We start from the raw sequence: 14549 nt of genomic DNA, 5'->3' as shown, positions 1-14549 counted from the left end.
AAAGGCTGCTCTCGTCGGGGTTAATGAGCGCTGAGCGCCCAGTGATCGCCTGGATCTCACAACTCCAAAAACGCAAGATTGTTTTTTTTAAATATTTGAGATTTGAGCTTTAAACAACTACATTCTCACCTGAAAAAGTCTTAAAACTACCTTTTGTGACACAATAGTAGTTTTTTAAATTATGCAGGATCTCTCATCACGTCACTTTACCACGTGACAGCAGCAAGCAGGCAGGCTCCTGATTGGTTAACGCAGCGCGAATTGACGCGAAAGTTCAAATTTTTCAACCCGGGCGTTAGACGCGAATTCGCTTTAAACGCGTGAATGCACAAAAACCACCATTTGCGCAAGATGCTCAATTCGCGTCATTCGTGCCGCAGGACCTCCAGACGCGCGTTAACGCGCCTTTCCATTGACTTAACATTGAAATAATTTGCTCCTGATGCTCTATTCGTGTTTGGTGAGATGGTTGCCATGAAAATAAGTCTAAAAACCTAAATCTACCAAATCTTATAATTGAAGTTATAATTGAACAAATCATGAAACTGGCTCTAACTACAGTACAGTGGGTCTGATTGACTTCAAAATGTATATGCAGTGTCTGTCTCAGTTGCTATCATTGTCCATTATGACATTGGTGTATCTTGACAAACATGGCCGTCATTTTAACTACAAAAAGACCTAAAAGATCAAAAGCTGTAACTGCAATGGTTTAATTTTATTTCAAGATGTGGTGAGCCGTAGGCATTTCTGTGCATGCTACACCTCAGCACAAATTGTTGGACAATATTTATATGTTTCTTCTTCAGATGTTAATGTTTAACTGGCTGCAGTAGTCAAGTTATCCATTAACAATCAGATGCCCTTGAGTAAAGGACCACTCCCCGGTAATCTGCATGTCTCAAAGGCAGCTTCCTGAAAGAAGGCCATTCCTTATGTAACAATACTAATAGTTAACTCATGCAAGATTGTGTTCCTCCAAGCGAGAACAAGAAGCATGTGTGTCTGTTTGTGATGAGGTGTTGGGGTTGAGGAGGGTGTGGGGAGAAAGCAGGATAAATTTAGAGCGTGTTGGCCGCAGACCCAGCTCTGGTTTTAATTTGGGATTGGTTTGGAACATTCTGAAGGTCCTGGTGGAGAGCCAGAGTGAGTGTAAAGGATACACTGAGTTTATGTACATGATCACTATTACTGCAGCTAAAGCCCTGATATACTAAGTTAATTTTCCTTCTAAGAAGAACAATATACCTTTGCAGTGGATCTAACAACACTGCTGAGAGTGACGTTTAGATGACGTTTAGATGAATATGTAAATGTGTGCTGTGCGCTTTCCTCTCAATAACAGAATAAACACACAGTGGTGAGAAAACGGCAGTTAAGAAAGCATCTGATCATAGCGATGTGGATGTTTGAACCAGCTCTTTCGACACTTCAGTCAAGTTTCTTTAGCTCTTCATACAGTAGATTGCTTTAAAGCAGTCAGTGTCACTTCAATTATAAGTACAACTTCAGTTTCTATTATTAAGCGGCTCTCCAGTGTGTTCATGTTTTTACTCATGGACATCTGACCTCAATGGACTGAACAGAAGAAATGAACTAGAGGACTTTTCCATGTCAAAAAGGGCGGAGCCTCAGAGCCACACCCACCTATTACATCAACGCCATGGACCAATGGAAGTTTTGAAGGTGTTTACCATGCGGAGCTAACTTTTCCAGAAAATTCCCTTTTGCAGGTTGTTTCATACTCCTGAAATAATTTCCAAACAAACTGATTTTGTTCTAAATGAGGCCTGTATGTTCTTCGATTTCGCTGAAAGTATATCGGGGTCAGAGGGGTCCTTAAGAGTCAGAGGTCCTAAATATATTTAGTATATAACTTGTCCTGCACCTCTTGTTCTAGACATGAATGATACCTCAGACTGTGTCTTGTTGAAGAGATGTAATTGGATGTACAATTTTAGCCAGACAAAAAAAGACATATATGTACTGATAATAGCATAACTCTAAGTTTCTATCTTCGTAGTCGCTTATTTGGTGTTTTCTGATTTTCTTTCAGTTACACTTTTAAGTGTTGAGGGTTTGGAAAATGTGCAATACGCATGTCAACTGAGGCTCTGTTTACACCTGGTATTAAGAAGCGTTTTGGTTGATCGGATCACAAGTAGACGACACAAAATCCAGGTGTAAACGGGTCTAAAGCGTTTTGAGCTTGTCCACTTTCGACCACTTCCAGAGGTAGTGGAAAACACATTTGACTGGATTGTTTTCGTAGTGTAGATTGAATGTGGTCGTAGATCATGTGGTCGAATGTGTTCAAACAGCCACAAAAGACCGTCTTCTCTCCGTCTACTGACCTAATGCGTGAATATTATGGGAAGCGCGCAAGCCAGATGGGATTTAAACTTAGTTTGGTTTGAAGACGAAAAACGTACCAAACAATGTTTTCTCTCCATTCCTGATTGATAACACACACTCACAGCGTTCGGCCTTGGGGGGCTGTCAGAGCAGAAACAAAAGCTGATGCTCTCCGTATGTTTTCCCGTTGTCTCCTGTTGTGTTCATATGTAAATTGTGCGAGCTTATTTCGTCAATTAGATCGAAAGATCTGAAAAAAAACCAGACATTTACCCACCCATAGACCCTCCGCTTGAAGAAATCAGGACAGAAATGGTTGAAAAAAGAGGGCTGCTAATAAACTTAACCACCATAAGGACAGAAGTACACAACAATCCTCATCTGGTCGCTGATTCTGAATCTCTTATTGCTTCCTCAGGGTCGCTGGTTCTGGAGAGTGAGGAGGAATAGAGTGCTGGATAACTACCCGATGCCGATAGGACACTTCTGGAGAGGTCTGCCGGGAGACATCGACGCCGCGTATGAAAGGCATGATGGGCGATTTGTGTTTTTCAAAGGTATTTTCTCTTTCTAACTGAACTTGAAAACTGATATAGCTCTGTGCTGTTAAAAGTTAATACAGACCATAAAATGTTATATTCTTGAGAGAAATTATTACCCAGGCTGGCAGAATTACATCACATTGAAGTGCTTTTTACATTAGAACAAGCCATTGATTTTGACGTTTGTCATTTAGTACAGGAAGTGTCCTTGATTTCCCTCAGCCACTCATGTGTGAGTCTGATGGATTTTACAGGTAGAGTTTAAGAGACATGGCTTTTTGTTTTATATATGGGTTTAAGGTGAAGGGGCTATAACTTTGGAGATTGACCATAAATTTTGCAAAGGAAGCAAAATACAAGAAATGTTTAACTCACATTAACTTTACTTCAATCGAGACTCAACAATAAGAGTTCTTGCTGTCTTTATTATAATTTGCAGCTGAAAATTACAGTTATTATTACATTAATAACAAGAAAAAACACCCTTTTACAACAGTTGCTGATACTGGCCAATATATTGTGCATCCCTATTTTTAGCATTTTGCATGATTTGAAAATTACACATTTTACTAATAGCAAGGCCAGTAAAGCTAGCAGTAGTTCACTGTCCCCACCACCAAAAATATATATATTTTTGTGGCATTTTTCATTTTTATGTCAGATTTTTGACATAAAAACAACAAGTTTTCTTACATCATTACATAATTTTAAGGTGTTGTGAAGAGTTAACATTAATTGATTGTCCTACTACCAAAATATGTTATTTTTTATAATTTTACATTTTAAAGATTTATACTAATATTTTTTTGGTTAAAAATGTCCTAAAAACATTGAAAACAAATGTTACTAGATTTTTAATAATAACTACAAATTAAACCGCAATAGTGCATTTCCATTACACCTATACATTCATAAACATACTTTGCTGTTTGCCCAGTTTTTTCTAATATCAAATGGTGCAAACATTACTGATTGCTTAGTTATTTTTTAAATCTATTCTTACTGTGGCTTTCACAACTATTACAAGTCATATTTGCAATAGAGCGCTGCAGTGATGACATATTTTTGTAGACCAACCTGGAAGTTCAGCGACAACCTGGTTCCTTTGACAAAAACCCAATAGGATTTTTCCATTGGCTTTTTGATTATTGCAGAAAACAAGGTCTGTGACCAACAAAAGCTTATGATTCTTAAGGCCTGTGCACACCGGGACGATTATCGTGCGCACATATCGCCAGCGGTTTTCGGCGTCTTTGTGTTCACACCCAAGCGATTTTCACTGGCGATGCGAATTCAGTAGATGAGGCTCCCGGTACACAAGGTGGTGTTGCGGCACTTTACGCTTCTGACACTTGCTTGTCACACAGAAGAAGAAGAGAGACAGTATTTACGTGCTTGCCAAAACCATTCACACACTTTTTGCTAACTGGCAAGCAGCATTAGCAGCTCATCTTCATCGTTGTCTACTTACTTCCTCTTCGTTGTATGAACGTGTGTTCGGCAAGACCGTTTTGTGCTTGAGCGCCTCCAACTCGTGTTTTACTGTAACTTCAGCAGCTCCAGGCGCGTGAACAAAAGCGCCGATCTCATTGGTCGGACAGTTTTTAACGCGCTGCGTCAAAACAAGAAAGACAAACCCAAGGCGTTTTTTTTTTTTAAATGACGCTTTTACGCCTGCCGTTTTGTGCGTCGGTGTGCACACTCACATTGGCGCCCTTTGTTTAGTCACAAGGTGTTAAACGTTGGCGATAACAAGCGCAAAACCGTCCCGGTGTGAACAGGCCTTTACGCATTTTTTTTTAATTTTGATTATCTTCACAAATGGACACAACGAATTTTATGAATTTTGAAGCGTAAAGACATCATTAAGCTTCCATCAACTCTTTTAGTCTTTGTTTCACCACAGACTTATTTTAAGCTTTTAACCAAAAACCCAATAATAAAACCCCATTGACTTCAGGACGATGGAACCAGAAGTGCTAAAATGCTAACTTGTTTCCGGGTTTTGGCATACAAAAAATATGTAATCCTTGCACCACTCTAATCCAACAACATCCATGCTAATATCATGTGAATCAAATGAATAGTGTCAATGAAAATCTATCTGGTACCAAAGTCAACTGGCCAGAAACTCGTTCACTTTTATTATCAAGCCCTGCCAGCAGATTGAAATCAAAAACTGCTCAGACCACAGTGAGGTTTCCCACATTAGTTATCCACATCAACACCCTGCATCCCTGAAACAGGCATCTAATAACTTCCTACTGAAGATTTCTCTGAAGATGAATGTGCATGTGCTGTACTTGAGGAAAGCTGGCTCTCATAAGGAAACTCTGTAGGGCAAGTGATGTCATTGGCAAGGCCCTTTTAAATTTGGATTTCTGCCATTCGAGAAAATCGGGAGACCAAAAATCGTGGGGAGCAACATCTGTTCTTTGTGAGGCGAGGCCATTGCGTCAGCTAGCGGTTCTAGCAGATGCTGACAGCAACGGTTGGACTTGGATAAGGGCCCGTTGAATCAAACGGGTCCATGAGGATGGTGCCTCAGTGTCTGCCATACTGTAAAATAATAAAAACTGAAGCTTATCCTAATGTTTCTGTTACAGCTCCATGCGATTCTCTTTCTGTTGTCACTTTGACCGCTAAAATGTGGGATTCGAACCAAACCCACATTGTTGGTGCATCTTTTTCAGTGTTGTCATGCATATGTGTTGTAATAGAGACTGTGTCAAAGGTTGGAAAGTCCCTGTACATGCACCATATAATCCTGTTACCCATTGAGTGTTGCTGCCTCCCCCTTCTTGTCTTTTCTACTTCCTCACCATTGTTTTCAACCTCTGTTCTTTTTCTTCATGGTCATTTTTTTGAAACTTTTGATCTCTAGTGGTTAGCTGATATACAGGGCCGTCCCAAACATGGTTTCCTCTCGGTATGTTCACGTTCGAGGTTCTGAGTTTAATTTATTGACATAGAACTAGTTTCATCCTTACATCTACTATTATATAATATATTGTTACTCCTGAGATTCTTTACGTTAGTGAATAAATACATATGGCGACAATTAATGTTCGTATGTCATAATCAGGGCTTGACATTAACACCCGCCAACCCGCCAAATGCGTGTGTATTTCAGCGGTGGCGTGTAACACAGTCACTCCTAGCCATTTTGGCAGATTGAAATGTATATATAATATATACATTTTTCAATTGTAGTCTTTTAAAAAGGCGTCTGAAATAATAAACTGAGTGCAATGTAGTGTTTTCAAAAATATTGATGCATATCAACACTGAAATATCTGAAACGCTTCCAATACTCATTTCCCACAGAATAGACACAGATATCTGCTGCTCTTTCTTTCTTTCTCATTTCTCTGACAGCGAGTGACACGCAAACCCACCTCCACCCACTCACTCACTCGCTTCATTTGCTCCGGATTAATATTGTTGGTGTTGAACTTCGCCGTGGGATTGCGTGTATTACGCATAATTTTACTCATTCGCACAGATTTTGTGCCCACACTCAAAGTGTGCACACATGAAGCAGTCCTTCCAGAAAAATGCGGCTTTTTTTGTGATTGTTGTGGGCAAAAATCCTTGATTATGCGGCACGTTTTCTTAAAAAATACGATGGAAAATGCGGGATATTTATGTAATTTTATGCGATAAAATTGCGGGAACTTGCAAAAACTGCGGTTTGATGAAAAAGAGAAAAAAGTACTACATCACAGAAAGTGCTGGGAATATTTAAGTTCTCATCTTGTTTTATTGAAGACCTTAATAAACACATGGCTCAAATTTACAAAACATTGAATCAAACAAGTTCTGTAGCTTTACAAAAGGAATATGCTACAACTTCTGAAAAAATGAATAAATAACTTCCTGTTTTACAGAGGCAGCTATACAAAACAGACATTTGAGTGCTTCCAATGCACAAAGTGCAATCTCTTAAAGGGTTAGTTCAGCCAAAAATGAAAATTCTGTCATTAATGACGTCCCCTCATGTCGTTTGACACCCGTAAGACCTCCGTTCATCTTCGGAACACAAATGAAGATATTTTAGTTGAAATCCGATGGCTCAGAAAGGCCTCCATTGGCACAATGCACTTTACACTCTCAAGACCCATAAAAGTTACTAAAGACGTCGTTACAAAGTCCATCTCACTACAGTGGTTCTACAATAACTTTATGAAGCGACGAGAATAGTTTTTGTGCTAAAACCTAAATAACGACTTATATAGTGATGACCGATTTCAAAAAACAGCATCATGAAGCTTCGAAGCGTTATGAATCAGTGAGTCGAATCATGATTCGGATCGTATGTCAAACCGTCAAACTGCTGAAATACGTGACTTTGGCGATCCAAACCTCTGTATCGACTCACTGATTCATAACGCTTCGAAGCTTCATGATGCTGTTTTTTGAAATCGGTCAACACACCAGGAAACTGCTTTGCGCTGCCTTTTGCTGTTATTTTTGTTGGCAAATGGGAATTTACGTGCTTCATCATGGTTTCACCGATATCTATGGTTTCACCACGGGGTTTGCAGCTTTTCGATGACGTTACGTCGGGTAATTACGTCACTTCAAAACATTCCCATGGCAACAGGGGGAAATGGCGGCTCTTGTGTGAAGTAAACAAAACATTTTCAACTTTCTGCTAATATATATGACTTTTTTGCAACGAAAATGCGGGGATTATGAAATCATGCTAGCCCCGCATATTTTGCACGCAGAAATAGGCAATTTACGTGGCGAACGTGCGGCGTATTTGAAAAAATGTGGCCCCGCATAAATATGCGGACTTTGGCTGATTATGCATTAAATCATGCGATCGCATAACCACGTTTTTCTGGAGGGACTGATAAAGCCGCCTCTCAGCACTTAAATGAGTTCTTTTTCGTTGCTTATTGCACTTAAACAGTCAAATACACACAAAATGGTGAGTATTCACGTAAACAGTTGAGAAAGAAAGTGCATGTGTAACAGTGTAAGGGATCCGTGCGTCAGGTCTTAAAGTGACAGCAACCTAATATTCCTGGTGCCAAATTATGAGATAATACTAAAAATATCTATGTGGCAGTTTTTCCCCATAGTATGGATGTCAAAATTGTGGCCAGTGAAGATGCTGAGTAGCTAGTAACTTTGGAAAACCACTAGCCACAGCGGCTGGTGAGCAAAAAAAGTTAGTGTCAAGCCCTGGTCATAATTGTCTTTTGTTAAGGGTGTCAGAGGTTTTGGGTTCTAATCCGCCCTCGTATAGTTTTATTTTTCTCTCTCATTACAACCATGTTCATCAGTGGTCTCATAACAAGAGTTCGTGCATTTTGTGATTTCACCGAAACAAATACAGCATTTTCGCAACAATGTTAAGTAATAGATCGAAGCACTTATCTGTGTAAAGACTGAGCCACAAGAGAATATTGTTGCTTTCCGCCACTGCAAAGAGCAGTAATGAACACTCTTGATTTAAAAAACACATTCTGCTGCCAGATCACCGAAAATGAATGAATACTCTAGTAGTCAATTGGAGATACAGTTCCATTCTGCGAGATGTATCACAAAGTGGTGGGGACAATATCGACCCTGGCAAAAAGTGGTGTCCAATCTGTCCCACCTACAAATGACGCCTATGCCGATATGGGTTTTTCAAGGGGTGGCAGATATATAAACCTCATATGATGGCAAATGAGACAAACGTTACATTGCTGCAATAAAATAACCCCCCCAAACATTTGACACAATATTTATTCAAATTTCACAAAAAGTATTGGACTATCACTACTACTTCTCTCTCTCTCTCTCTCTTTGTGACCATCCACCTGTAGGAAGTCAGTACTGGTTGTTCAGGGAAGCCAACCTGGAGCCCGGTTACCCTCAAGAACTGATGGATTACGGCAGAGAAATCCCATATGACAAGATAGATACAGCCATCTGGTGGGAACCTTCTGGCTTCACTTACTTCTTCAAAGGAGACTGGTGAGGGGATAGTCTTATTTTTTGTTCCATGAAGAGCTCTGCCTCTAATGTTTGTCTAATCGTTCCCTTGAGCTGTTTTGTCTAATCCTCCCTGCCTTGACACACCTAGTCGAGATGCAGCCGACGCGAGGCGACAACACAGTCAGCTTTCGTCTCCACTAGTTCTTTTATATGGGCTTGGTGTGTCACGGCATTCACTGACCTGGTCTTAACATTGTTCTCGGGTGGTCTGATCAAAAGTAATCCGCTGAGAGAGACTGATGTTTACTCCTGGTATTAACATGTCTCGCATGCTTCTTCAGTGACCATCCCAGATTGGATTTCGTCGAGGGGAGGGTGATTATTTTTTGACTACATATAACCATTTTCCAATAAATGGGCCAAAGACACAGCAAATCTATACATACAATGAATTGAACACACCTCTTTTATGATATAATTTCAATGTCTAAATAAAAAATATATATAATTAAAAAAATTTAAGGAGCATAAATGTCATGAAAAGAATTTAGAAAAAGAATGAAAGAAAATCTTGAGTAGGTTAAAATAATATTTTATTATAATTACCTAGAGAGAAAAAAAACCCCAACTGCTTTATTTATATGCTTATTGATAATAAGTCTCTTAAAACATCACATCATTTGAGCTCTTTATGACCAGGAAAAGTTCGTTTATATTGTAAAGTGAGATGTGATTTTCCCCCAAAATAGAAAAAATGCACATGATATTTGTGATTTATAATGATGATAATAATAATAATAGTACTAATAATAATGATAATGTTTACCTCAAAAAATATTTTATGAATTGTATAATTTGATGAATATTTCACGTTTGTAGAGAACATACTATAAAATAATGCTTAAGATGTGACCACTCACATGTATTCAAGGTGTAAATAAAAATGTTATTATTCATTTTTACTTGGTTTAAACTTTAGTTGAAAATGGGATTTAAAAAAATTCTAGACTATATCCAAAATGAATGTACGTATGTTTTTTTAATTTGTTAACTTTTAAAATCATAAGTAACACTTTACAATAGTAAAGTAGTTAACATGAACTAATAATGATCTGCACTTCTACAGCATTTATTAATCTTAGTTAATTTCAACATTTACTAACGCATTATTAACATCAAAAGTTGTATTTGTTAACATTAGTTAATGCACTGTGAACTAACATGAACAAGCAATGAACAGCTGTAGTTTTATGAACTAACGTTAACAAAAATGGACAAATTCAGTAACAAATGTATTGCTCATGGTTAGTACAAATTACTTAATATATTAACTAATGTTAAGAAATGAAACCTTATTGTAAAATGTTACCAAATCATTCATAGCTGGCAGTTTATAGCCCTTGATTTGGGACAATGATAACATCCTTTAGTGTTTGTTTTGAAAGTGGTGTGCACTGATGATCGGATCACCTGAGGTGGATGTTAATATCATGTGTAAATGGAGTCACTGTGCTGTTGCTGAAATGGTTGCATCAAGGATGATATGCATGAACTTTGTTTGATAAACCACAGGTACTGGCGCTTTAATGAGCAAACCAGAGCCGCGGATCAGGACTACCCTAAGCCAATTAGTGTGTGGGGCACTTCTGTGCCGTCCTCTCCCAAGGGGGCTTTCCTCAGCGATGATGGAGGTGAGTGAGTGAAATGCTGTGTGGGGTTGAGGGGTCATCTAGAGTCATAATGTACAGGATGGATGGGGATAAATCAGACGGTGAAACAAAGGAAGTGAGAGAAAGTAATGAAATGAAATGTCATTTGAGAAAATAATGTGATATTGCATGACTGAAAGCACTTTCCCATTTAAAGTAATGTCCCTGCAAGTCAAACTGTATTGACAGGATCTGTGGCATGATATCTATTGCTACAGATATTCATTTTGATATAAAAGAATAGTCCATGTAGTTTCAAACCTGTGACTTTCTTTATTCCGTAGAACTAGGGCAGCTTGATATATTGTTTAGGCATCGATCTCATCGCGATAGTCACATCGCAGGATGTGCAATGTCAAGTATAGGGATCGTAGTTGATCTGTACGGAGCAGGCACCAAAGTTCGAAACGCATGTGATTCTTGGATTAATTGCAAAGTTTAATCATCATAAAGCGAAAGCTTATCATTGTCACATGTCAGTTTAAGTGATTTTAAACCATTCAAGCGCAAGAAGACGCACCTAATTCCATTCTCTTCCATGTCTATTTGTGCATGAACGGACAAATACACACAAAATTATGTCAGAATGCCGTCTCTGCAAGTATCCTCGTAAACACTGTCAAAAAATGAAGAAAGAAAATAGATGCGTATCAGTGTATTGGATCCGTGCATTCGGCCTTAAAGTGACAGCAGCCTAATATTCCTGCTGCCATCTGCCATTTAATGTTAATCAAACAACAAAAATAAGTCAGTAAGTTGTAATGTATCCTCAACATACCTTAAAATATTAATTTATGTTTATTCTTTTGGGAGATATGATCGTGTTAACTCGCGCGCCGCATCGCTGCTTGAACTGACGCGCCTATACAGTGATCAATCACGTCACATTAAAGAGCGTCAAAACAGCATTTATCATTTGAATTTTATGATTAATGGGCTGAATAGTTAATATGTTCGTGTGGAAACTCAGATTTAAGTGTGTTCCGTGCTTAAAACAAGCCGACTGTTAACTATTAAAGATTGCATTCTGTACCGTTCGGGTACACACGTGCACCGTACCAAAAGCCCTGTACCGAAACGGTTCGGTACGAATACATGTACCATTACACCCCTAATATCTGCACCTGAATACTGTTAGACGTACCTGAAGCACTGTTTATTTCATTTGTATCTTTGTTATATTGTATTTATCTATGCTTGTAATATGTTTATTGTTTTCTATGCAGATTCACTCCCCTACAAAATGACCTCAATTATTCTAGAATGATTAATTCTTTCCATATATGTTGTAATATATATAGCAGAAAAACAAAATATCTCAATGTAATTTTATTTACAATATCGTGCAGCCCTATGTGGAACACAAAAGAAGATATTTTGAAGAATGTTGGTAACTAATCCATTGTGGTTGGTGGACAATGGACAACTGAAACAAGCATTTTCTGTAAAACTGCTTTGAAGCAATATTAATTTTGTGTGTATTCACGCGCATTACGTTTTATTCCATTCAGTCAGTGGAAAAAGTAATGACTAGATAAGCTAAATTTAGTTTGCATGCAATATCAGTGATGCACTCAACACACTTTTCACTTTCCATCTTTGTTTGTCTCGCACACAGCCTATACATACTTCTACAAGGGTTCAAAGTACTGGAAATTTGACAACCACAGAATGACGAGTGAGCCGGGCTACCCAAAGTCAATTCTTAGAGACTTCATGGGCTGTAATGTGGACCTCGATCCTGACAGAGACACCGACGTGGACCCGGGACGCAAGTGGCCTGATCGGCCACCCTTCAACCCAGATGCTGGCCGAGACAAAGACAAGGACAAAGACAAAGACAAAGACAAAGAGAGAGACAATACCAATGACGTTAACTCTAAAGAAGAGACGGAAGAGAAAACGAATGAGGTGGATGTGGTTCTGAAGGTCGATGAAACAGAGCGTACCATGAACATCATCATGGTGACGGTACCCCTGGTCCTGGTGCTGTGCATCTTGGGATTGATCTATGCCATTATTAACACACTACAGAGGAAAGGAGCACCCAAGTATTTAGTGCACTGCAGACGTTCAATGCAGGACTGGGTTTAACCAATCAGAACGACCTCCGATCCCTGTTCTGCCCTCCCATTTCACACACCCAAAAACTTTGCACACACAAAACACCAACACACATACAGATACTGACACACACTCACACGTTCATGTTCACGCTTCTTTTCCTTTCCCATGGTGCTTTCCTAACATGTCGTCTAGTCTATTTATATCAGAAAGTTTGCACAGTCGTTGGAATTTTCTTTTCATATTTTATTTTGTTGTTTTGGGGATTTTCTCAAATTCTGTTTTTAAGATGTCACAATCTAGATCTCCAATCACTGCGCAAGAGATAAACGGGAAGTCTTGCAGAGCAAAAAGAGGAAACGGAAAGTGGAGAAAGGAATATGTCTCTTAGGAATATTTCTGCATCATTTCACCTTTTCTCAGGACTCTCAGCTGTGGTTTTCCAACTGCCCGGGCAAGTCATAATACATAATCATAAAGACCATAAGGACTGTGGCTGCTTATATCATAACTTGTTGATAATATGTTGATATATAGCGGGTCCAAAAGTCTGAGACCACAAGGAAAGTCTGGGATTGGGAGTTTAATTTAAACCTGAAACATTTCAGGAAGTTTCTGGATTTCTGTCAAAACAAAGAAGTTCTAACTGTCATTCTAATAATATGCTTAAAACATTTATTGAATTAAAAAAATGAAACATTTTCAACTAGTGGTCTCTGACTTTTCGACCTTCCTTTTTGGAGTCAATTCACAAGCAACTGGACCTGGTTATTCAACCAGTAACCAGTCAACCAATTGCATTTGCTATTTCTTTTGGTGCCATAAAATAGGGACTTTTCTCTAAATTTTGCTTGCTTAGTGCGGCCAAGCCCCTCGTTTTAACAACTGTGCCTTGTTTTACCATGTTTTATGTGGTTCCGTCCAGCCCTCCTGACTTCTTTCTTGCAAGCTGGTGTGTTTCTTTCTCCAACAATGCTGAGATACTGTGGCGATTATAATTTTTATTGTCGGAGCAGCATAATGTTTCGGTTGGTTTCATTTAGGGGGTTTGAAAAAGCTTGAGGCATTGAGAGAGATCATACGTTTGCTGGTGCCGGAGCCATTTGCTGAGTGTATATTTATATAATAGCTTTACATTGTTCAATCAAATGAAAATATGAAAAATAGAACTATAAAATACATACCACTAGCGTACACCAATTTAAAACATCTTGGGGCCCAATTATAAACAAAAGCCTTAGTAGGGGCTCACTGTTGTAGGGAATGTTAGGTAATAGTCTAATTTAAAAAAACAGCAGGGGGTGAAAACTATTGGAAAACCCAAAGCTCTCCCTACCAAAGAAATCACTCAGAGGTGGGCTGAGGCGAGAGGGAAAGAAGCAGGGACAACTGAGTTCAAAAGGAAAGGGTTCAGATGCAGAAACCTTATATCTTAAGTCTTTGCGAAAGGGCTTATAGTGTGCTGGTAGAGTCTGAACTGGATTGCATTACAGTGATGGGGATATTTTAGGGGTGGGGGTGTAATAAACAAACAGACAGGAGTGGGACTTTGCAAGCTCCCTCTCGAAGGGACAAAATTATGTGGTCATATATGATTTAGGTCTCAATTTTATCTGTTGCGTTCTCAGAGTTGCCTGAAGGGGCGCTATATCAAAAATTAAGGCAAACGTAATGGTGAATTCACTTAGGCTGAATCCGAAATCGCACCCTATACTCTTAAATAGGGCACTGTTTGAGGGGACAGCCGTTTGTAGTGGTGTCCGAAAACATAGTGGACGTTATGCACCGCAATAACGAGGGTACAGCCGATGTACACACAACGACTGTCTGAATTCGCTCACTCGTTTTCATTCACTCATTCAAGTGAACCATATTAGTGAACTAAAGTAGGGAATAGTGATTGAGGGTTTAGGGGGCGATTTCGGATTCAGCCTTACAAACA

The 14549-nt window shown here is 39.0% G+C and overlaps 1 protein-coding gene across 1 annotated transcript in view; it reads left to right on the top strand.

Annotated features, from left to right (window-relative positions):
• Window positions 1-13753, top strand: part of mmp15b (matrix metallopeptidase 15b) — a 44638-nt gene extending 30885 nt beyond the window's left edge. Inside the window, exons 7-10 of the mRNA XM_079801951.1 lie at window positions 2774-2912; window positions 8723-8873; window positions 10407-10525; window positions 12162-13753. Coding sequence (XP_079658077.1) covers window positions 2774-2912; window positions 8723-8873; window positions 10407-10525; window positions 12162-12637 — 885 coding nt within the window. The 3' untranslated portion in view covers window positions 12638-13753. The remainder of the gene's footprint in view (window positions 1-2773; window positions 2913-8722; window positions 8874-10406; window positions 10526-12161) is intronic.
• The last annotated feature ends 796 nt before the right edge of the window (window positions 13754-14549 follow it).

The sequence above is a fragment of the Gobio gobio genome (genome assembly GCF_949357685.1).
Source record: "Gobio gobio genome assembly, chromosome: 2".
Classification (NCBI taxonomy): Eukaryota; Metazoa; Chordata; class Actinopteri; order Cypriniformes; family Gobionidae; genus Gobio; species Gobio gobio.
The sequence above is the reverse complement of the archived record's forward strand: the minus strand, read 5'-3'. Positions and strand labels throughout refer to the sequence as shown.